Genomic DNA, 21413 nt, shown 5'->3' on the forward strand with positions numbered 1-21413 from the left:
AAAGACTCGCAACTTTGTGCTGATGACATTATTGATTCTCTGAAATCGCAGTTTGAGGACTTGAAGATTTCAAAGTCTCAAATGAACCACCACTTGAGACAGGATCGCACCCAGACCTTTCAAGCTAGCATCCACAGAGAGCACTTGGATCTTCTTTCGATCAGGGTAGGATAATATTGGCGTTTGGGTAAGAGCTTTGATAAACTGATCAAATGACGATTGTTGGTCTGGACCCCAGCTAAAAGGCACTGTTTTCTTTAATAAACGCGTCAAAGGTTCAGCCATCGTAGCGTACCCAGGGACATACTTGCGATAGTACCCGGTCAGACCCAGAAAAGAACGAACATCATCCACACCAGCAGGAGTTTCAAACATCTTCACCTTGTTGATGTTATGATCACTAGGCAGTACACCATCAGCAGTAATGACATGACCCAGATACTCGACTTGACTTTCTCCAAACTTACACTTCTTGCGCTTCAACTTAAGATTCGCTTTCGCACATGCTTCTAACAACAGAGACAAATGGTAACGATGCTCTTCTACAGATTTTGAATACACCAAAATATCATCCAAGAAGATCAGCACAAAGTCACCCACGTATTTCGACAGAATCGAATGCATCATTCTTTGGTATTGACTGCACCCAGTAGTAATCCCGAAAGGTAATACATTAAAAGAAAAGGTCCCTCGCTTAGTGACAAACCCAGTCCTTTCTGCATGCTCTTCATTTAGCGGAAGTTGATGATAGCCTGACGTACAATCTAGAGTAGAGAAGATCGTAGCACCACCTACAGAGTCCAACAATTCATCGATATGAGGAAGAGGGTACGCGTCTTGTTTGACCATCTTGTTCAATTTACGATAATCGATCACCAAACGCAACGACCCATCCTTCTTTGGTATGAAGAAACAAGGGCTAGCCCAAAGACCATTAGATGGCTTGATTATATTTAGATCCAGCATTTCTTGTAAGTATTGATCTAGGACTTCTTCTTCTTGCCAGCTGATCCTAAAAGGTTTCGTTCTAATAGGAGTCGCGCCATCTACCAGCGGAAGATCCATTTTATACCCAGTGACACGACCCAGACCAGAGACCTCAGAAAAACATTCCTTGTATTTTTCTACTACATCTGCTAATTCAGGTAAAACACCAATAGTAATATTATCAGCATTATACTTAAATTCTTCTTCCAACGCTTCACCATCTGGAATCAACACATCTTCATAAGCATCCACATGATTTTGACTATTTTGCACCATATAGACCCGGCGATCATCATCAGAACCCACCGTAGCTTTAATTGACGCACTCGCATCCAACACCGAAGGAAGCATAACCTTTGAATTCAATAGCGACCGATCCTTGATATGAGACGTGTAACCCTGCAATTTAACCATCCCAGTTGTCGTAGGTATTTTAACCACGGAATTAATTAAATCCAGTTCGATACCATAGGCTTGAAACCACGTAATCCCCAGCAGACACAGATCAGTATTACCCGAATCATGGATACACATGTGCTCCGGACGTATCTTACCCGCGATGCATATGGGCACATCACTTACAATTGGACTGTCATCACCTTGCTTATTCTCCAGACCAGTCAACGCCAAAGTATCACCATTAGGTCTTAGACCCAAAGAAGCTGCCAACGCTTTCCCAATGACACTAACGCTTGCACCAGTATCAAAAATAGCCACCACCGACTTGCCATTAATATTTACCACTCCCTTCAAGGGAGAACCTTGCTTCATCTGATTTAGACTGTAAGGATAATGATAGACAGAAACACCATCATCCCAATCTTCACTAAAGTTTACGCTATCATTCGAACCATCTGAAAGCGAAAATGTAGACTGCCAGTCAGAATCGTCATTAGAAACCAAGTCATCACCAGAAACAATGCTAGAATCACTACCATAACCGTCTTGATCCACCACATTGATCACCATAGGAACAGCACTAGAATTTTCTTCGATCCTACGCCCCTTTGTAGCTACCTTTTCGTTCGATCTAAGGGATGCTTGCTTTTCTCGTAAGAAGCGAATGCCATCGATGACATCTCTTTGAATACCACGATCCATAGCAATTAGACCCGCTACAGACAGACCAGCATTCGTGCCATCCAGCACCTCCCAGACGTTTCCTTTTTTTTTAATTTTGACAGGTAAACGACGAGCTTTCCCACGTGTACGTTTCTTGACCACCCTTTTAACCGTAGGTCCACCTTGAAGACCAGGCAATGTACCCATTTGAGTGTTTGAAGGAACACCACCACCAACGGGAGCACCAACAACCACAGGAACACCAGCACCAAAAGGTTGACTTGACGACGTAGCTTGTTGCAAACCTGAGTACACTTGACCCGTACCCGCCACTGGTCGTTTATCCACATGGGCATCTGAAGCAGAGACCGAAGGAGGAGTATCCATTCTTCTTTTGGACACGTACACCTCAGCCAAACCATCACCACTATCTTGGCAGATTGTGTCCACCAAGTTGACGTCACCAAAATTTTGAGGATTTTGATTAATTTTATGAGCGTCAGTCACCTCTTTTACTGACGCTCCAGGCCTTTTCCCTGGTTCACAGGAATAGCATTAGACCCAGTAGCCGGCGTTTGATTTATGGCCCCACCGTTTTGGTTCTCCAAGAACTTAGGACATTCAAACTTGCGATGACCTTCTTCGTCACAAAAGAAACAGACCAAACCTCGACGAACTGGCTTAGGGTTTACAACCTGAGGAGCAACCCTCTCTTGACCCATGACAACATTGCTCAATTGCACCAAGTTAATCCGCAATTGTTCTAGCCTTTCAGCCAAAGATGAGACGGTCGATGAAGAGGAGTTCCAGCCATGCTGAGAACCAACATTATCATTCTCCACAATAGTACCATTACTAAAGCCACGAGTACCCATCACGCCATTAGCACCATACTTTGCTAAACTTCTTTCAATCTGTTTAGCCTTCTTTTTGGCAGCAGAAAACGTGTTGGGAGTTTCATCCTTTTCAACTTCAAATGCAATAGCAGGATTTACAGCACCCAAAAACGTTCTGACCTGGAAAGCATCACTCATCGAACCCAGAAGACCAAAGAGTTCCTCCATTTTCAGGGCCACATCGTCGATACTGTCCTGAGGACCTTGCTTCATAGTTTGAAGTTGACGCCACCACTTGTCTTCCTGGTCCACCATATACTGTTTCTTGAACAGCTCAGAAAACTCTTTCCAAGATTCAGACTTAGAACCAACGACATTCCACCAGGTTTCAGCTTTCTCTACAAGGTGATCACCCACAATGAAAAGAATTTCTTTGTCTGATAACTTTGCAGTAGCTTTTAAACGCGACATTCGGTTTAACCAAGTGTAAGCTTCCGTACAGATATCACCACCTGGATATTTGGTATAACCAGAGAAGCTCTTAGGCTCATTAACATAACGCATCATCTTGTTTCCCTGTTGACTTTCACCTGTCAACGCACCGGAAAAGACTTGATTCTCTTGATTTAAGCTTGACATTTTAATATAACCTTGAATATACATCACCGATTAATATACTTTATCTGGTAGGCCGGACCACTTGATATGTGTGTTTTCCCCAACTATGTTTACCTTGAATAATACGACTTTCAATTGATAGTATGGGAACCTCTTTAGGCAGTAAGACTTTTAAAAGCGTAAAGTAAGTATATAAAAAAAAAGGGAAGAAGACTGTATCTCGTTTATTATTATCACATCAACACTATTTATAATAAAACTCTTTTTGACATTCCGTTACTTCTTGTTCTTCTAGAACAATTGAGTTCTCGATCTTGTATATATTTAGACACCATAGAATCTTCATATCTAACTTGTCTTACGGGAACTCTAATATCTTTCGCGTCTGAGCTAAAGGGGCGATCTGTGTAACTTGACACTATTTCCCAATACAGCCACAAAAGCACCAAACAATAAGAAAATATTACCCGGTCCGCACAACAACAATCCGAGCCGCAAAACCACTGGAAATAATTGTGCAAACTCTGCGAACCGTTAATTGTTAGGTATATGCTTTTATGTTCAGCGATATGAAAATCTGTGATTGAATGCATATTTATGCCGACGTCAACATCTGCACCGTTTATTGACCTATGATTCTATTATTTATTCTGCGTTTTGCTAATGCAGATACTGACGGGAGTGATAATTCAGAGTTCTAAGTAGATTTAATCCTTAATGTGCGAGGACGTCTATCTTGGTAGCTGCTTTTCATAGTCTTTTCTACGTCAGAAAAAAATTGGGGACCAATGATACTTTTCAAATCAATGCTTTATTTGTCTTTTTGATCTTTATAAACCACTCATATTGCCTTATAAACTTCTTTATCGACCACTCATATTGCTTTATATACTTCTTTATGAACCACTTATATTGCTTTATATACACAAAAAAATAGGGATTTGGTTTATAAAAATAGCTTTTTTTTTATTCAAATAAAATAATAATAACAATATAGAGTATTTCTTTGCTTGTAGTGCTTTAAAAGCTTATTTGACTTACCTATTGTCACCAAAATAGCATCATCTAATCTAAAAATACATCAATTAATCTCGTGGAACTCAAAAGGTTCTCATGAGAAAAAAAAAAAAAAAAAAGCCAAGCTCAAGGATGCAAAGACACAAGGATTCAAAGATTCAAGGATTCAAGGGCTTGAGCACTCAAAGCAAAAGAAGGAAAGACATCAGTACTCAAGAACCAAAGCAAGGGCGAGAAAGAAATAGTAAAGGCCAAAGCAAAGTAGCACGTATCTATAATAATTATTAGCTATTGAGTATACGTAGTAGAAGTAATAGTACCTTTCTTTAGATAGGCCAGAAGACTAGCTAAGCTTATACCAACAAATAAAAAAGGAAGCAGCATGTATCTATGATAATTATTAGCTATATAGGTTATGTAATAGAAGTAATAGTACCTTGCTTTAGATGGGTTCAGAAAAAACAAAGCTAGCTAAGCTTATACCAATAAGTAAAGAAAAGGGAAGCAACACGCATCTATAATAGCTATTAGCAATCGAGTATATAGTAAAAGTGATAGTACCTTGCTTTAGATGGAACAGGAAAAAAAAAGAAAAAAAAAAGACACTAGTTAAGCTTATACCAACAAGTAAAGGAAGCAACGATAATCCTGGGAAAGAGACTTTATAAAGACCATTTCAAACATCAAGAAAGCAACCGATATTATTTTACTAAAGTAAAAGCACCATTAGAGCAGGAATATAGTATATATAATATGAAGAACTTACCTTTTATGAAGATTGTTTTTTTTAAAAAAAAAAAAAAAAAAAAAAGAAAAAAGGGAAAAAAAAATACTTTTTTTATAGCCTCATTTTACTAGTGTTACAACTATTCAGCATCAGTCAAATCTAATAACCATGAAAGCTCATTCTAACACCATTTCTGAAATTAGAACAGCTATTAAAATATTCAAAAAGCTTGTTTATATATTGTTAGACTTATTCTTCATTTAAATTTAACATCTTCACCCCAATAGTTTTTTTTTTTAAAAAAAAAAAGAAAGAGTACAAACTAAACTAAAGAATATAAAAAAAAAACAATGTAGGACGTTTTTCTTTTTTTTCCCCTCTTTATACTTTATTTTGAAAAATGTCCAGACGCGTCGCCACTCCCATCAACGTTCCCAGCAATGCCCCCAAAAGGGCAAGAGTTTCTTCAAATATTGCTGGATCATCATCCACTGTTGTTCCTTCTTCTTCTCTTTCTTCTGCTCCTGTTTCCGCTTCTGCTTCTGCTTCTGTTCCTTTTCCTGTTCCCGTGTCCGCTCCTGTCCCTGTGTCTGCTTCCGTTGCAAGCTTTGGCAGCCATACTGGTGCAGAGGCCGTTGGAGCAGCCTCTGCTCTCACACCAGAGATGATGGCTGCCCAAATGCAGTTTTTTGCTCAAATGTGGCAACAGCAACAACTGCAGCAGCAGCAGCAGCAGCACCCAGTTCAACAGCCACAGCAAGGGCAGCAGTATGTTGATGTGGCTGAGATCAACAGGATCAAAAAGCAGTGTAGTGTAAGTTTAAAATTAAAGTATCAATTAGCAAATACAATTTAATAACTTTGTTTCTTACTTACATTATAGGATCACATAGCTGATCATTACCGTGAATACTTGGTTGGCCGTGGCATCAAGTTTGATACACTCAAGTCCATCACCGACAAGGCCAACAGAAAAGTAAAAAATCTGTTGCGCGATGAAGTCAGGAAGCACCAACGCTTCAATGGCCTGACTGATTCGCAAGTATTCACCATGATTAGAAGCAAGTTCTATTACATGGTGGATAAGGCAAATGGGAAAGCTGTGACGACACCAACGTCAGCCTGCCGCAGCCGCGTAAATGCAGTAAGTACTTGATATTTAAAAATTGTAATATAAAATGCCTATAATACTTACATCAATACTTTATAATAGAAACTCCTTAACAGGAGGGTTGCTTACAACGCTAACGCAGCTGCATACCAAGCACGGTTCCCATTTGCCGAAAAGATCTTGACGGTTGATTGGACCTCTGATGAGGAGAATGGCCCAGAAGATGAAGATGGCCGTACGTTTATTGTCAAACAGCCATCATTCAGAAGTGAAAGAGTAAGTATGACATATCAATAAATCTCATTTTCTAATATACCTTAATTGCCTACAGGTAGTGGAATTCCACAAAGAGCTCCAGAAAGGGCACAGAGAACTACTAAAGAAAAAGGGAGCTCCACCAACAATTAGAAGAAGAGTACAATATGTTGAAATGGAGTTCCCAGATAAACTTGATCATGAGTACTACCCTTCCTGGGCTTTTTCTTCCCCTGCTCTTGGCTTCCCCACTTCTGTTTCTGGTCCTTCCTCCTCTGCTGCTGCGAACCCAATGCCATAGGCATCCGCTTTTTTGTTTCCTTTTTTTTTTGTTTCTTGTTTTGTTGCCTCTTATCAAATTGAATAAACATTTGTTAAAAAAAAACTAGTCTATTGAATGATTCTTTAGTAAAATATATAAAATAATAATAATGATAATGATAAAAATAATGATAAATGATTGAATTGTTTTTCATATTTGCTACATATAAATCTTTCTTGGAAGAGAGAGAGTGAGAATATGATTGTCAATGTAAGGCTTGACAGCAACAGGATTGTAAATGCGATGAATCGGAAGTATGTTTTGTCTTGACACAGGTTCATACTGGTTCTTCCACACTTGGATGCCAGTACCATCAAAGGAGGGGAAATGTTGGGACGCATGACTGTACCAATTGACAAATGCAAAGTAATGAGTGTTGTTACCAAATGAATGAGTAAAAAAATATGATATTTGACCAATGCGCAGTTGATTGTCGACAATGGCCTGAATGAATGATGATGGTGATGATGATAATGAATTTGCACTTGCTGGCTGATAAAGCTGTCCAAGCAAAGTGATTTTTTTGAATGAGTGTATGGTGGTATCAATGTATGTATTTGTTATCATAGGTGCATAGGTGTTCATATAGTAATTTTTTAAAGCATCACAATGCTCATGGCATATAAGTTCTGTTTTCTTGTTGAATTTTAAAGGAAAGGATGATGGTGGTAGAGGCTCACTACCAGTGATCGTCGAATTGAATAAACTAGGCCCGTCTATGAAACGAGAGTAGTCAAATGGCGTTAAACCACTCTCGTCACTCGTAACCTCGCCTATCTCTTCTATCGATTTCACCAATAGGAGCATATCTTCGTTGTTTGTGTTAATGAATGAATGTAATGAATGTATGAGGTCTTGCGTATGAACATTTTGTGTAAACATAATGGCATAGGTTGTTTCGAAGCCTGTCTTGAAATTAATATTAATATTTTTTATATTACCATTAAGGCGTTCGAAACCATAAAGCCAAAAGGCATAAGAAGGACCAAAGTCCAAAAAGCATTCCTTCAGATGCATGTGCATATGCATATTGGGGGGTTGTCATACAGTTTCCATACAATTGAACACAATGACTTTGCCAAAATTCTTAAAAAATTGAATTGCGCCATTTCTATGCCTTCACTAGTATTCATGGGTGCTGGTGATCATCTTCACAGCTTCAAATATTGCATCAAACATTCGATTTGCGTTCTTGTCAGCTTTGTTCATGAGAAAAGCTAAAGTCCAACACACCCGTCCTCCTCTCCGATCTCATACTGTGAAAGAATTTCACCTTGCCTTTTTTTTTTAAAAAAAAAAAATTGTTAGCTTGAACATAAATTAAAGTTTTTTATATTTGTTACATACATCTAGGGATCTTGCAGTATTGAGAAGGAATGAGAATTGAATTTGATTCATCAGCCATTGCCTTGAAATCATTTACTGTAAGCAAACCACGGCTTTCCCAAACTTCAATCATCCTCTTTGGTGTACCAAGGAACAAGTTGTGCATTGGATCCACAGTTGTCAATCTTACCACATCAAAATAGCAAAGTCGATGAAGCTCGCTCCATTTACTCCCCGTACTTGTCTGCAATGCCTTTTGCTGGGTGATATGGGTCGCGTTCAGCCAGTCATACGCCTCTCGTCTTTGCTGGGTGCTGTCCCTCATTACCCAATGCTCATCATCAAAGTTGGAGAAATCAGGCTTGGATGAATTGGCGCCAGTACTGATTCTTGGAAAGACAGTTGAGCATTTGTTACAAGCCTTATGAGCTGACTGCCCCATAAACCCGGCTACTTTACGTGCTGCAGGTATGTCACAGTTGACTGACATTAAAGCAACACGAACAAGCACACCATTTGGGCATTGATAGGTGGGTATAACCGCACCATTGTACAGGACAATCAACTCATCCACCATTGGCCGCAAGAAGTTTTGAATTTGGTCATCCGTGGGTTCGCCAGGACCAGGAATCATGCCAACGAGGATAATGTTGGAAGTCTTCATCCTCGAACTTCTAGGGAGATTGTTGATAGTTAGGTATACACCACCACAAGAGTAGTGCATACCGTCACTAGGCTGGAACCAGTCCACATTCAACGACACCATCAGCGACCTTTCTTTGTTGACAAATGGCTGAGCATTTGAGTCAGCAAGCTGGCCCCAAACTCTACCATCATAAATGTCGTAAAGAACATCCTCTTCCACCGATCTACTTCTCCACTGCTCAATTTGAAACTCGAAGGCAGGACGAGCAAAAAACTTCTTTAAGGTTTCCAAAGTTGAGTTGTAAGGATATTCAAGGGCAGGCTTGACGGTGCTTCCAACATAAAGAGGATTACCACATGGTTGTTCTTGGCGGTGAGGGTTGTTTGCAAACCTGACGTAGGAGCATTGTCGGGCATGCAAACTTCCCATGGTGTACACGCTTCTGCAGAGGGAACAGACAAGAAAACGGGAGACACCACTGCTGGCAGACGAGTAGTTGACCATGGCACGAGCTGTGGAGATCTTTGTTGGAATCTCCATGCCATGGCCAAGAGCACGAACAAAGAAAGAAAGAAAGGCTAATAACTCTTCACCAGCTTGCACAGAGAGGTGCTTTGCTTGGAAAAGAACCACGTAAAGCACCAAAAGATGCTTGAGCTGATCTTCGTGGCTCAATTCCTCCTCTCCATCAACATTCATGTGGTCTAACAAGTTGCAAAATACACTTCAATAAATAAAATCTTTCTAATATAAAATGCTTTGTTGACTGAAAATATACCTTCAAAGGTGGTATGCTCACTTTCGGTTTCATGGATGGCTGCTGATTGTTGCATGACTTCGGTTGATTGTCTTCCAGACTCTATTTTTTTTTTTTTTTTACATTAACACGAGTGCCTTTATACAAAAAAAATAAAACTAAAACCTCTTCCTCTGATTCTGTCTAAACGCTTATGGCTAAGAACAGTTCTTTTGGTGAGTCTTCTAAATCCACCGGGATGCATGCTGCATTCGGTACAAGTGCAGGCGATTTTGGTGTTGTTCATGTTGTTCATTTTAAAGAATTTAGTATTTTGTAAAGAAATAAGGAAGAAAAAAAAACGTGCCTGATAAAAAAGGAATACTAAATTTGCAAAAACAGTCGGTGCTTAAACAATGAAATAAGGCAGTAAAATAACTTTTTTTTTCTCCCTAGTTTTGTTTCATGGAATAGACTAGATGCCAAAATTAAAGAAGATAAAAAGAAAAGACCAAGCACTGGCCAAATGTAAGTTTATAAGAAAAAAAAATAGTGACTAAAACTAATGTCCTTTTTTTTTACATTAGAAATTCCTAATGGGACACATTCGGATGACGAACATGAACCTCATGAGCAAAGTTGTTCTTTCCAACTTAAAGAAACTATAAGAATAACAGACTTATATTGTTGCCTGTTGCTAAAAAGTTCTTTTTGGTAAAGAAAGTTGTCATTGCCCCACATCTTTAATGGCTAATGGCTAATGGCTAATGGCAAATTACGCACATGTGCAAACATAAAGTAAGTAATAAACTAGTATAAGCTTAAAAGCATATATTCTTTTACAATATTTGTCATAAAAAATAATAAAGCAATATATTTATTTGATAAACAAAAAGTTTTGTATGTATTTGTTAATTATAACTGCCTTGTAACAAAATGTCAGCAGAGCTTCTTTATTTTTTTATTCTTTTAGAATATACACGTATTCTTTTTTTATAATGTAAAAGTATTTGCATTTCTATAAAGTATATTCGCTCTTAGATTATTGTATTCATTTGAACAATGAACTTTCTATTGCTAGACCCTGTTTTTTTTTACTTAAACTGTTTTTTTACTTAAACTGTTTTTTACTTAAACTTTTTTTTACCAAATCTTTTTTTTTACCAAGTCTTTTTTTTTTTACCAAGTCTTTTTTTTTAACCAAGTCTTTTTTTTTCCCAAACACGACTATTTTGTTACTTTCTGTTACACATTTCTAATGATCTAAGCTAAAAACCACAGACTGCCTTCCTAATATGTATTTTTCTGAGCAAAATAAAAAAAAAGAAGACATCGGTCTTTAAACGATAGAGGGGAACAGGCTTTCCAAAAAAAGATCATTTGAAAAAAAAAGACGCTTTTTTAAAACATGAATAACTCTATGAATACTTACCCTACAAAAAAAAACAAAAATATCAATAAATTTCTTTATTTTTTTCGCACCTAAATCTTTTTTCAAAATTAAAAAAAGTGCAATACAGCAAGATATAATGGTTTCTCATAAAAAAATTATAAAATCTCCGGATTGATGATTGATAGGTCTGTTAAAATTCTACGTCAAAGCCCCTACATTATTTGCAGTGAACACGTGATTAAATACAGGACGAAGAGACGGATTTAGCCACATATCAGAGAAAAGTGCCGTGATAGTATAGTGGCAGTACGTAGCGTTGTGGCCGCTTCGACGCAGGTTCGATTCCTGCTCACGGCAGTATTTATTAAATTTTTACTAATTATGTAGTGTGTAGTATGTTGTGACACGCAAGTGTCATATTGTAGCTATGATTATGAAGATGTGAACGTGTCATATGTTTTATTCTCCTTTTGGGTTATGTTATAAAGATTCCTTTTTAATACTTCTACTTGTAAATGTCAACCGCAGTATAGACGCAGTATATCCGCAGTGCTTTCAATATCAATATTATATCAATACATAACAAACGTCACCTCCGCAGCAAATGTAAAATAGTATAAATATACACTAGCCGACCTGCTCGCTACGCTCGCTTAACGGCCGCCATCGCCTCACGGCTCGGACCCTGGCTCCCCCCCCACCACCACCCACACGCCCACACCATTTAATTGAGCGTTAATAAAATGCAATGTTATTGATAATAATAATAATATTGTTTATAAGGCAACATGTGTGTTTTAACAGTAATAATAAAGCTATATATAGTGATCAGATGTAAATTGATTGGGATTATCGTTGTGATATTAGCGAAGTAAAATTTCAGGATAAACAATGTTTTCAGTCTTAGTTGAATTGACGCCTTTTTTTTTATCAAGCAATATAGAAAGTCCAGATACAGATGTTACTCTTGATAAGGCGACATATAACTGGCCATGAGTAAAAACGGGTAAGCGAAGATCAACTCCAACAATTTTAAGGGATTGCCCTTGTGATTTGTTGATAGTCATTGCAAATGAGGGCCTTACTGGAAATTGCTTTCTAGTCAAAGTGAAAGGATACTCATTTTCAAGAGTAGACAGAGTGAAACGTGGAATTACTTCAACACGGCCATCAACACCTGGTAGTTTCACTTTCAAAAGAAATTCGCCAATACTCAAGACAGTTACTCGTGTGCCATTGCATAAACCTTTTTCTACATTGATATTTCTTAATATCATGACAGGCATTCCAACTTTTAATTCTAAAACAGAAGGAGGCAGTCCATGAGGATTTAAGCTTTGAAGGTATTCAGTAGGCATTTGGCGGTCCTCAGAGCCAGTTGAGTCTTCTTGAGTAACGCGATCAACAGCAAAGAATGAAATTTTGTTGCCAGGCAATTAGTCTAAAACATATCTGTTGATCTCATCCACTAAATCATTTTTTGGTGCGATAATAGTCCTTTCTTGAAAAAATTCAGGATCTAAAGTTTGCTCCATAATTTCTTTTGGATAAATTGAATCGACAAACGTGGTAAGAGAGTGATATTGCGCAATATAACGTGGCAAGAATATTTTTCCATTTAGAAGGGAATTATAAGATAAACTACCAATCCATTGTGAAAATGATTGGTCAATAGGGCTACTACCAGATAGGCGCATGTTTTCTGTGAGCTTGAGCTTTTTTAGATTTGGCCAAATTTCTATTGATTTTGCTAATGAAGCTTCGACTATATGATGGCGTTGACCATTCTTGACAACAGGTCCAATTTGGGCAAAGTCGCCTCCCAAGACAACAGGGATACCACCAAAGAGCGAGCCGAAATTTGAGCAAATGTCTTGCAAAGTTCTATTGACAGCCTCAAAACAATGTCTGTGCTGCATAGGAACTTCGTCCCAAATTATCAAGCTACGTTGCATTAACATGGCAGCAAGGTCACTATTTTTTTTGATTGGACAAACAGAATCAGGATAGATGTTGAGAGGAATTTTGAAGCGAGAATGTGATGTACGACCACCAGGAAGCAAAAGAGAAGCAATACCAGATGAAGCAACGCAAACAACAATCTTTCCTTGTCGTCTAAAGTAATGACAAAGGGTGTTGTAAACAAAAGTTTTGCCAGTACCGGCAGGTCCTTGAAGAAAAAAGTGAGCAGTATTAGGATTGCTTGATATACTGTCAATTATCTCATCAAATACATCCTTTTGACCAATATTCATCATAGATATCTTTTGTTGATAATTCTGTTCCTCCACATTTCTATCATATGCAACTTCGGCTTGGATAATCACATTACTGTTAATCATGCTAATCTGTTCCATTAAAGATCGCCAATGAAATAGTGGTCCAGGCATATTAAAATCTGCCAGAGTCTTACCAGCATCTATGAGAGCTTGCTCAAGTAGATATAGACCATAATCAAGCTTAGGCAGGTTTTGATGGAAGGCATTTGATGTATCATCACTACACAGTTGGTTGAGAAGTCCCAATTGTGCAATGCGAATATCTAAATCATCACAGATATTCAAGCAGAAACGATCCCAAAGGGCTTTGGGTTCATTCAATTCTTGAAACAATAAAGCAGAAACAAAAAGGGAACGCAAACTTGATCCTGAAACGAATTCAACAGCTTCTGAAAAGCATTTAAACCATTCTTGATCATCTTCAATCAGGTGCAATGCTTGACATGCCGCTCGAAAAGTAGAATATACTACACCGTTGACAGTTTTTAAATTCTCAAACGAAGTAGGACCCCGAACGACAGTGAGCAACAACCGCAGGAAAAACCTTTCGCCAGCAGTGGGTGTACAGTAGTACATTCTGCCTACAGCATAGCCTTTTTTTCTGGCTTGCCATGTTCTTTCTTTATTTTTCCAAATGTAATGAGATGGAAATTCTTGATACAAATAATTACGTCCATCATCATGTGTCAAGTTGTATTTGAAAAATCCCATCATAGTTGAATGAGTGTTGTCCAAAGTTTGCTGTATCTCTTCAGCACTTGATTCAGGATCGAAATACACAGGCTGCTCATTCTCTAAATGAATAGCAAGTGAAGTGACCGAGGGGTCCTCTTCATGCATAGGATATTCAAATAATCGCCATACAGCTTCAGTAGGTCCGATATATCTGCTTGTAAGATACCTTTCAATCTCATCATTTTCATATTTTAGATGTACTGTGGTACGGTCAGGGCCTTTATAAACATATTTGTTTATATACTTGATAGCATCAATACTACCACACAATTCAACATTTATGTGTGCTTTGTATTTCTTGGTAAGAAATGGATTGTAAGGTACAACATGTTGATTGGTCAAGTATACAGACATCATTCCATTAGTTTCTTTATCCTTGATTTGAACACGATGAGATCTTCCATCCAGTCGTCTACGATACAAGGGGTATGAGTCCGGCATAACAGCAGTGGTGGGTTGAAAAGGCTTTGGAAAGCTTTTAGAGCATTTCAAAACACCGTATGCATCAGGAACCATGCATGGACATTTGGGATTGATATTTCCACAAGGGCCATGCATTATTTGTCCAGAGACTAAGTCTAGAAGCTCAGGATCATCATCGGATGGCAGCTCAGAGCAAATCACTTCATCAATCTTCTCGGGATCACGAAATACGCTATCATCACCTTCAAGAAACAGCAAAAGATGGCAATGAGGCAAGCCTCTTTTTTGGTATTCAATCGTTCGGATTAGACCTTTATAATCGCCAAAAATTTTCTTTTTCTTAAGGTCATGCAAGAATTCACGAAGCTTCAAATTGAACACTCGAGCAACTAAATCGGGACGATCTGCTGCAGTTTGCATTGGCCGCTGATTGCTTGGATCTTTAATGAGCTCATTTGTTATCTCTTCCCATTTTGGATTTGCCGTGAAGGTGATGAAGAAGGTAGGTTTACCAAAATGTCTCACTATAGCCATTGAGTCTTGATAAATTTTTGCCATAAATCTTGGACCTCCTACATAACTACTTGGTAAGATGAACTTGGTGCCAACTGTGCTCAAATCGCTGTTGTCATGGGCTAAAGCATCTGTTAAGCCGTTGTATACATCTGCCCGTAAATTACTTTGGTTATCTCTGATCCACTCCAATTTATTCTGATCGCAGACAGCCCAAACATCGACAACATATTGCTGAAATAACCTCTTAGACAAAAAAAGAGTAGGAAATTCATTTGCTCTACTATGAAGCCTAAAGCGATAATATGCTCTTTGAGGGAGCCTATTCCTCTGACGCTCAACCTCAACGTTACTATTAGGAAGATTGACAGCTGAAAGTCTCAAACCCCAATGCCATCCATAATCACCACGTGGAAATAACAACACATAATGCAATGGCATGAACGCGGCGTGAGTTTGATTAATTCTTTTAAAAGAATTACTACCATGCTCAATACCATTGCGGTAAGTGATTTTAATATCTCTGAAGCTGGATCCAGCGAATTCAGTTGGAATAACAGCTGCTATTTCACTTGTGGTGGGCAAATTTTCTGTTCTTCTGTCATTTCCTGTTACTAACTCCATAGTCATTTGAGGACTAAGTCTGATGTGAAAGGGAGTTGATTCCTCCTCGTTTGATGCTTGTCTCTCATACTCATCTTTAAGAATCTCATGTGCATGCTTATAAATGTTGACAAAAGGGTTGACATTATCAGTATGAAGCATGTTTGTGAGCTGCTCAATTAAATTAACATTGAGATCGGGATTGTTTGCAACTCTATTGTTGACACCAAAAGCAGGGTCGTAGATATACAGTTGTGCATATGAAGGTACAGCGTTTCTGTTTTCTGATACCTCCGAGTTGCCAATATGATTGATAGGTCCTTGTAAGTGATATAGCTCGCCGTGTATCATGAATGAAGAAGGACCAGAACCAGACCGACCTGTTGCACTGACTATATTGCAGCCAACCGAAGTAAAAGCAAAGGCCATATTGAATTGTCTAATATTCTTTAAAAAATGGGTAGACAACTCATGGTTACCAGTAAACAAATCCTTTAAAAGTTGAGGTGGGTCTCTCAGAGCATCTACTTTTACGGCACCATGCTTACAACAGGACTCTCAACTTAGAGCAGAAGCAGGAACGTTTACTGGTTTTTCTGCTGTCCAATGGAGTGCACCACAGTGCTGACATACTTTGTCCATACGACCTGGTGACCACGAGGTGAATCTGCTCAATTCTGATATGTAAGCCAAAGGTTTTCTAGCAACCGAAGTTCTTGTGTTTTGAGTACGATAGTGGTTTACTCGTCGTGCCTATAATATATAAGTTAGATAAACACTTTTATGTTTCGGTCAAAATAAGTTATTACACGACAGTTTTCGCAAGTTCTATAACGAGCAGGGTTAGGCATATGCACTCTACAACCACTACAGTGACGAGGTTCGTTAGTTTCAGACATAGTAGTAGTAAAAGTTTTATAGAAATAAAGAAAAAGAGGGAAAGGTTAAAAATTTAGCTCTCTGCCAAAGAAGCAGTCATTTTTTTGCGTCGTGGTTTAAATTCATGTACAATTTTTGATCATTTTACAGTATATTATATATAGATTATCTTTATTAAATAAAAGCGACAATCTTTAACTACTTAATAATTTATCTGTACCTTTGTTAATTACTATAAAAGGACTATTCGTGATCAAACACGACAAACGCCGAAGCCTTCAAGTTTTAATTTTTGACGTTGTAAAGATGCAGATTATAATGTAACGAAAATGGCAATGAAGATGCACAGAGATTAGCCGAGTCAAGTCAAAAAGATAAAAAAAATTAAAAAAAAAATGAAAAAAGTTAAAAAGATAAAAAATGTTGAAAATATAAAAAAGGTCAAAAAATAAGAAAAGCTAAAAAGAAAAAAAATAATATTATACAAATATATATATCCCATCTTTTTGTGAAGAAATTGTCAGTTAGTTTAAATAAATCATATACAGTGGGTCAAAAAACTGCACCAACGCAACTCAGTTTTTCGGAAATACCAGTATAGCTCCGTCAGTTTAAAAGTAAGCATTACGAAACTTGGAACAAAAGGAGTTAATACTGTTACTATTTATTGACAAAAGTTTCAAGGTCAGATGCGGAGTATTGATCTAAGGAGCACTCAGCAAAAAGAGGAGGTCGGTTGGTGCAGTTTTTTGACTTTTAAAATATTTAGTGGATCCACCCTTTTCTGCTAAGACTGCTTGTATTCAGTAGGGCATACTGTCTATATATTTGATGCATTGTTCCTTAGTAAACGAATTCCATTCATTTTCGACTCTTTGCCACAGTTCATGGATGCTGGTCACCCTATTATCATACATGCTCAGCTTTAACTTCAAGTGATGCCATATATGTTCAATAGGATTAAGATCTGGACTTTGCGATGGCCAATCGTCAATGTAAAGCATGCCACTATCCTTCATCCATTGTGTTGTGGACTTTGATCGATGTTTGGGATCATTATCGTGCTGAAATACCGACGTTTCCCAGTTCAGACCACAGTTCTCCATAGTGTCTTTTAGACTTGTACCAAGGATTTCTTGGTATAACTCCGAATTCATGGTACCATTATAGATCTGACATGCGTATCCAGGTCCTTCGCTGGTTATACAGCCCCATAACATGAGAACACCGCTTCCATGCTTCACAGTAACGTCGATATAGTGAGGCTGTAAATGATCACATTTTTTTTTCCAATAATACTTGCAACCATCAGAGCCCCAAATGTTGACTTTCGTCTCATCAGAAAAGATGACACGTCGCCAATCATGTACTGTCCAATATTGATGCTTTTTAGCCCATGCTAATCGAGCCTTCTTGTGCTTTTCAGTCAATAATGGCTTCTTCTTTTTGATCTCAGCATAAATTTCAACTGAATGTAAGACATTAATTGCCGATTGATACGAAATAAGGTGTCCAAGCTCCTCCAACTTCATTTGCACATCCTTGGCAGCCTTCAAACAACCTGTGAGCACTTGTCTCTTGATGTATGGACGTGTTGACTCTGCCACAATGCTCGGTCTACCTCCTCTTTTACGTATTCTATCATGTATCCACTTATTTGCATACCTATTGACGGTATTTCTATGCACTCCAACTCGTTTCCCAATGACTGCAGGATCAACGCCGTTCTCTAATAATGCTTTGATACTGTTTGAATATCGGATGGAAGCTTTTTGGGCATTTCTAATGATGGATGGATACTGACGATGTAGGATGAGTTTGGGTAAAGTAGGAAAGAAAAAAAAAGAAAATAATTGCAAAAAAATTTATTTTAAGATCCCCAGTGTGACTAGGAATAAAAACAATTAGATTAAATCCGTCGGAATTGTCTCAGTCCGGACATATGATATCAAATACCTTTTCATTTTAAAAGTCAAAAAACTGCACCAACCGACCTCCTCTTTTTGCTGAGTGCTCCTTAGATCAATACTCCGCATCTGACCTTGAAACTTTTGTCAATAAATAGTAACAGTATTAACTCCTTTTGTTCCAAGTTTCGTAATGCTTACTTTTAAACTGACGGAGCTATACTGGTATTTCCGAAAAACTGAGTTGCGTTGGTGCAGTTTTTTGACCCACTGTATTTCTACTCAATAATTAACAAACTTTAACAAGAAAGTCCCTGTTTACCTAAACTTTTTACTCTACTTTAACTTTTATCAAGAAACATCGTATTGATCTTACACATAAGATCTGGTGGTCACTACTTATCAAGCATCTGCTTAAATCCTATATAAAAAACAACAACTTACAAGGCTATCACAACCTTAAAATCAAGGTTTACAAGCAAACTTAACTCAAATTAACTCACATTCAATATGTTTTAATCGTAAGATTAAATAAAAAATTAAACAAAAAAACAATAGCAGCAATATAAAAATTAAAATCCTTCTTTATTGCAGATTTCTTTATATTGCAAAAGAGCTCCGTTTAATGGATAAAAAGTTGGCATCTATTTATATTCTTTGTGAGCGTAGATATAAAAGATATAGACTCGGCAACGATGTCGTGCTGAAGAACCAATGATTAAGCTAAAGCTTGTCGATGTTCTAATATATGCATCTGAAGTTGAACAATAGAAATAATAACCGGTCAATTAACTTTGATCTAATTACTTTTGGGGTTGACAATTGATTAGACTCGCTAGGATGACAAATACTGATCTTATTGTTCTAAATTTGGAAAAGTGTGGAATTGTTCAATCATAGTTTAATGTTTTGTGTATCGTTATTTATTTTAATACAACTGATACCTTATAGAAAATAACTATGTTTACAACACAATAAGCCAACCTTTAAAATAACAACACGAAAAAGGAAAACCCTATGGTTATAGGAGAGATGCTATTGTAGTGAAAGATATACAGTCAAATTTTTTTAGTACCACGCCAGTTAGAAAATGAACTTTTGCGTAACAACCTATTTGAAAACGGAGTATCAACTCTTTTGCTTGAAAACCAAAAACAATATAAAATTATAAAAACCAAAATCATATACAGTAGGTCAAAAACATGCTGCAAGGAATCCATTTTTCTCGGTTTTTGTAGCGCACATCCTGTTACAATGGCTCAAACTGCCTCTGTTCCCACATAGTAAATTTCCTACATGTCGTGCAAAATTTGAAAGAGTTTAAGCCCTATTGGACAAGTATTGAAGGAAGTATGAGATGCGCAATTTGAAAATTTGAAAAAATGAAAATTTTCACAGAACAAACTTATTTATTAATATTTAGTTGGTCCTCCTTTTCTATTAATAATCTCTTGAGTTCTTTCCGAAATGTTATCTACATGATTTTCGCAAAGTTATTTATTGAAGTCAATTCATATTTCCTCAACTCGTTCCCAAAGCACATCTGTGTCCTTTGCTCTACGTTCGTAATAATTGAGCTGCAACTTCAATTGATGCCGTACGTGCTCGATTGAATTTAAGTCCGGGCTCTAAGCTGGCCAATAGTTAACATAGCTCTCTAGGTTACTACATAACTAGGCTATTGTAGATTATGCCTTGTGCTTTGTGTCATTATCATGCTAAAACTAAATGTTGGACCAGTCCAAATTGTAGTACTTCATAGTATCAAGAAGCGTAGTGTTCAAAATATGCTGGTAAACACCCGAGTTCAAGTTTCCATCGTAAACTTAGCAAGCATATCCTGGTCCTTCAGAGATTATACAACCCCAGGGCATCATTTTGCTAGCTCCGTGATTGATTGCAAAATCCAGGTCATGATGTTGAAGAAGGTCACTTGGCCGTTTCCAATAGTGATCAGCATCATCAAAGCCCTATACGCTGAGCTTGGTCTCATTAAAGTACACTGTTTGCTGCCAGTCACTCATTGCCTAATCCTGATGCTCCTTGACCCGTTCTAACTGATGCTACGTATGCGTTTTTGTCTGAAATGGCTTCTTTTTTTCTTTCAGAAAATGGAACTCCATTGATTTCAGTACGTTAATTTCTGACTGGTATGAGATATCATAGCCAAATCCAAACAGCTCCCGGTATACCTCTTTGGAAGTCTGTAGAACCCCTTCCATGACTTTTCTTTTGATTAACCGCTTCGTCACTTTGGAGACTACTGTAGGTCTACCACCTGTGTTTACTGTCCTACTTGAAAACAGCCGTCTAGAGTATCTACTAACAGTTGATTCATGTAATCCAGTCTCCTTAGCAATATCATACATTGATGTGGATCTGGTTAATGTCTGTTTGAGATCGTTTACTTTCTCCTCTGACAGTGATTTATGCATGCAATTGACGAGAGGGTAAAAAAGAGAAATAATTTAAACAAAGGAATATAAAATTTAAAATAAAGGAATTATAAGCGCTCTTAAATACAGATAGCATTCTAATCACGTCAAAAGTGAGAAAAATTGTGATGACAACCGCTTGGGTCGTATTAAAATTCATTATTTCAAACATATGTAAACAAGTAAAAAATACCAGATGATTAAAATACTACCTTTAGCAGTATCAAATTCCACCAATAACCATTGCCTATATCCGAAAATTGACGAATAAATGCCCTTTCTATTGTGGCACAAACAGTCAAAGTTTGAGATAGTTTGGTGCAGTATCCATGGACAAGCAGCTGTAAAGCATGAATTTTGCAATTCCTTGCAGCATTTTTTTGACCTACTGTAAATACCCTTATATCTTATCCCTATTTTCGCTTCACTTCACTTTACTTTACTTTTGAATTCTATATTCTTTTTATATTCTCTTTATTTTATAAAACAATAAATCCATCAAGCGTTCAATTGAAACCCTTTGGTCTGTGTTCTATTTTAAAATACTGAAGTCCCTTGAAGCACATAATCTTCATTGTAAACCTATTCCTAAACCTCAAGAGT

At 37.5% G+C, this 21413-nt stretch overlaps 9 protein-coding genes and 1 non-coding gene across 10 annotated transcripts; 4 read left to right on the forward strand and 6 right to left on the reverse strand.

Annotated features, from left to right (window-relative positions):
• Positions 1-69: 69 nt before the first annotated feature.
• Positions 70-3524, reverse strand: RO3G_07695 (uncharacterized protein; the record flags this gene model as incomplete). The annotated part of the gene is made up of 3 exons (XM_067662285.1): positions 70-1386; positions 1570-2476; positions 2566-3524. The coding sequence occupies 3 exons, from the start codon at positions 3522-3524 to the stop codon at positions 70-72; spliced, it is 3183 nt and encodes a 1060-aa protein (XP_067518386.1).
• Positions 3525-5647: 2123 nt separating this feature from the next.
• On the forward strand, positions 5648-6914 carry RO3G_07696 (uncharacterized protein; the record flags this gene model as incomplete). The annotated part of the gene is made up of 4 exons (XM_067662286.1): positions 5648-6061; positions 6131-6391; positions 6461-6634; positions 6690-6914. The coding sequence occupies 4 exons, from the start codon at positions 5648-5650 to the stop codon at positions 6912-6914; spliced, it is 1074 nt and encodes a 357-aa protein (XP_067518387.1).
• Positions 6915-7094: 180 nt separating this feature from the next.
• On the reverse strand, positions 7095-7964 carry RO3G_07697 (uncharacterized protein; the record flags this gene model as incomplete). The annotated part of the gene is made up of 2 exons (XM_067662287.1): positions 7095-7840; positions 7877-7964. The coding sequence occupies 2 exons, from the start codon at positions 7962-7964 to the stop codon at positions 7095-7097; spliced, it is 834 nt and encodes a 277-aa protein (XP_067518388.1).
• A 310-nt stretch (positions 7965-8274) lies between these two features.
• RO3G_07698 (uncharacterized protein) lies at positions 8275-9740 on the reverse strand (the record flags this gene model as incomplete). The annotated part of the gene is made up of 2 exons (XM_067662288.1): positions 8275-9611; positions 9686-9740. 2 exons carry the CDS (start codon positions 9738-9740, stop codon positions 8275-8277), a joined length of 1392 nt encoding a protein of 463 aa, XP_067518389.1.
• Positions 9741-9857: 117 nt separating this feature from the next.
• On the forward strand, positions 9858-10240 carry RO3G_07699 (uncharacterized protein; the record flags this gene model as incomplete). The annotated part of the gene is made up of 3 exons (XM_067662289.1): positions 9858-9979; positions 10100-10171; positions 10231-10240. The coding sequence occupies 3 exons, from the start codon at positions 9858-9860 to the stop codon at positions 10238-10240; spliced, it is 204 nt and encodes a 67-aa protein (XP_067518390.1).
• A 1082-nt stretch (positions 10241-11322) lies between these two features.
• RO3G_19077 lies at positions 11323-11393 on the forward strand. The gene has a single exon. It is a non-coding gene; the product is annotated as a tRNA-His (tRNA).
• A 1079-nt stretch (positions 11394-12472) lies between these two features.
• RO3G_07700 (uncharacterized protein) lies at positions 12473-15751 on the reverse strand (the record flags this gene model as incomplete). Its single annotated transcript, XM_067662290.1, has 1 exon — positions 12473-15751. One exon carries the CDS (start codon positions 15749-15751, stop codon positions 12473-12475), a length of 3279 nt encoding a protein of 1092 aa, XP_067518391.1.
• Positions 15752-16147: 396 nt separating this feature from the next.
• Positions 16148-16488, reverse strand: RO3G_07701 (uncharacterized protein; the record flags this gene model as incomplete). The annotated part of the gene is made up of 2 exons (XM_067662291.1): positions 16148-16342; positions 16399-16488. The coding sequence occupies 2 exons, from the start codon at positions 16486-16488 to the stop codon at positions 16148-16150; spliced, it is 285 nt and encodes a 94-aa protein (XP_067518392.1).
• A 783-nt stretch (positions 16489-17271) lies between these two features.
• RO3G_07702 (uncharacterized protein) lies at positions 17272-18000 on the reverse strand (the record flags this gene model as incomplete). Its single annotated transcript, XM_067662292.1, has 1 exon — positions 17272-18000. One exon carries the CDS (start codon positions 17998-18000, stop codon positions 17272-17274), a length of 729 nt encoding a protein of 242 aa, XP_067518393.1.
• Positions 18001-19629: 1629 nt separating this feature from the next.
• RO3G_07703 (uncharacterized protein) lies at positions 19630-20432 on the forward strand (the record flags this gene model as incomplete). Its single annotated transcript, XM_067662293.1, has 3 exons — positions 19630-19658; positions 19799-19972; positions 20138-20432. The coding sequence occupies 3 exons, from the start codon at positions 19630-19632 to the stop codon at positions 20430-20432; spliced, it is 498 nt and encodes a 165-aa protein (XP_067518394.1).
• Between the last annotated feature and the right edge of the window lie 981 nt (positions 20433-21413).

The sequence above is a fragment of the Rhizopus delemar genome, genomic scaffold (assembly GCF_000149305.1).
Source record: "Rhizopus delemar RA 99-880 supercont3.5 genomic scaffold, whole genome shotgun sequence".
Lineage (NCBI taxonomy): Eukaryota > Fungi > Mucoromycota > Mucoromycetes > Mucorales > Rhizopodaceae > Rhizopus > Rhizopus delemar.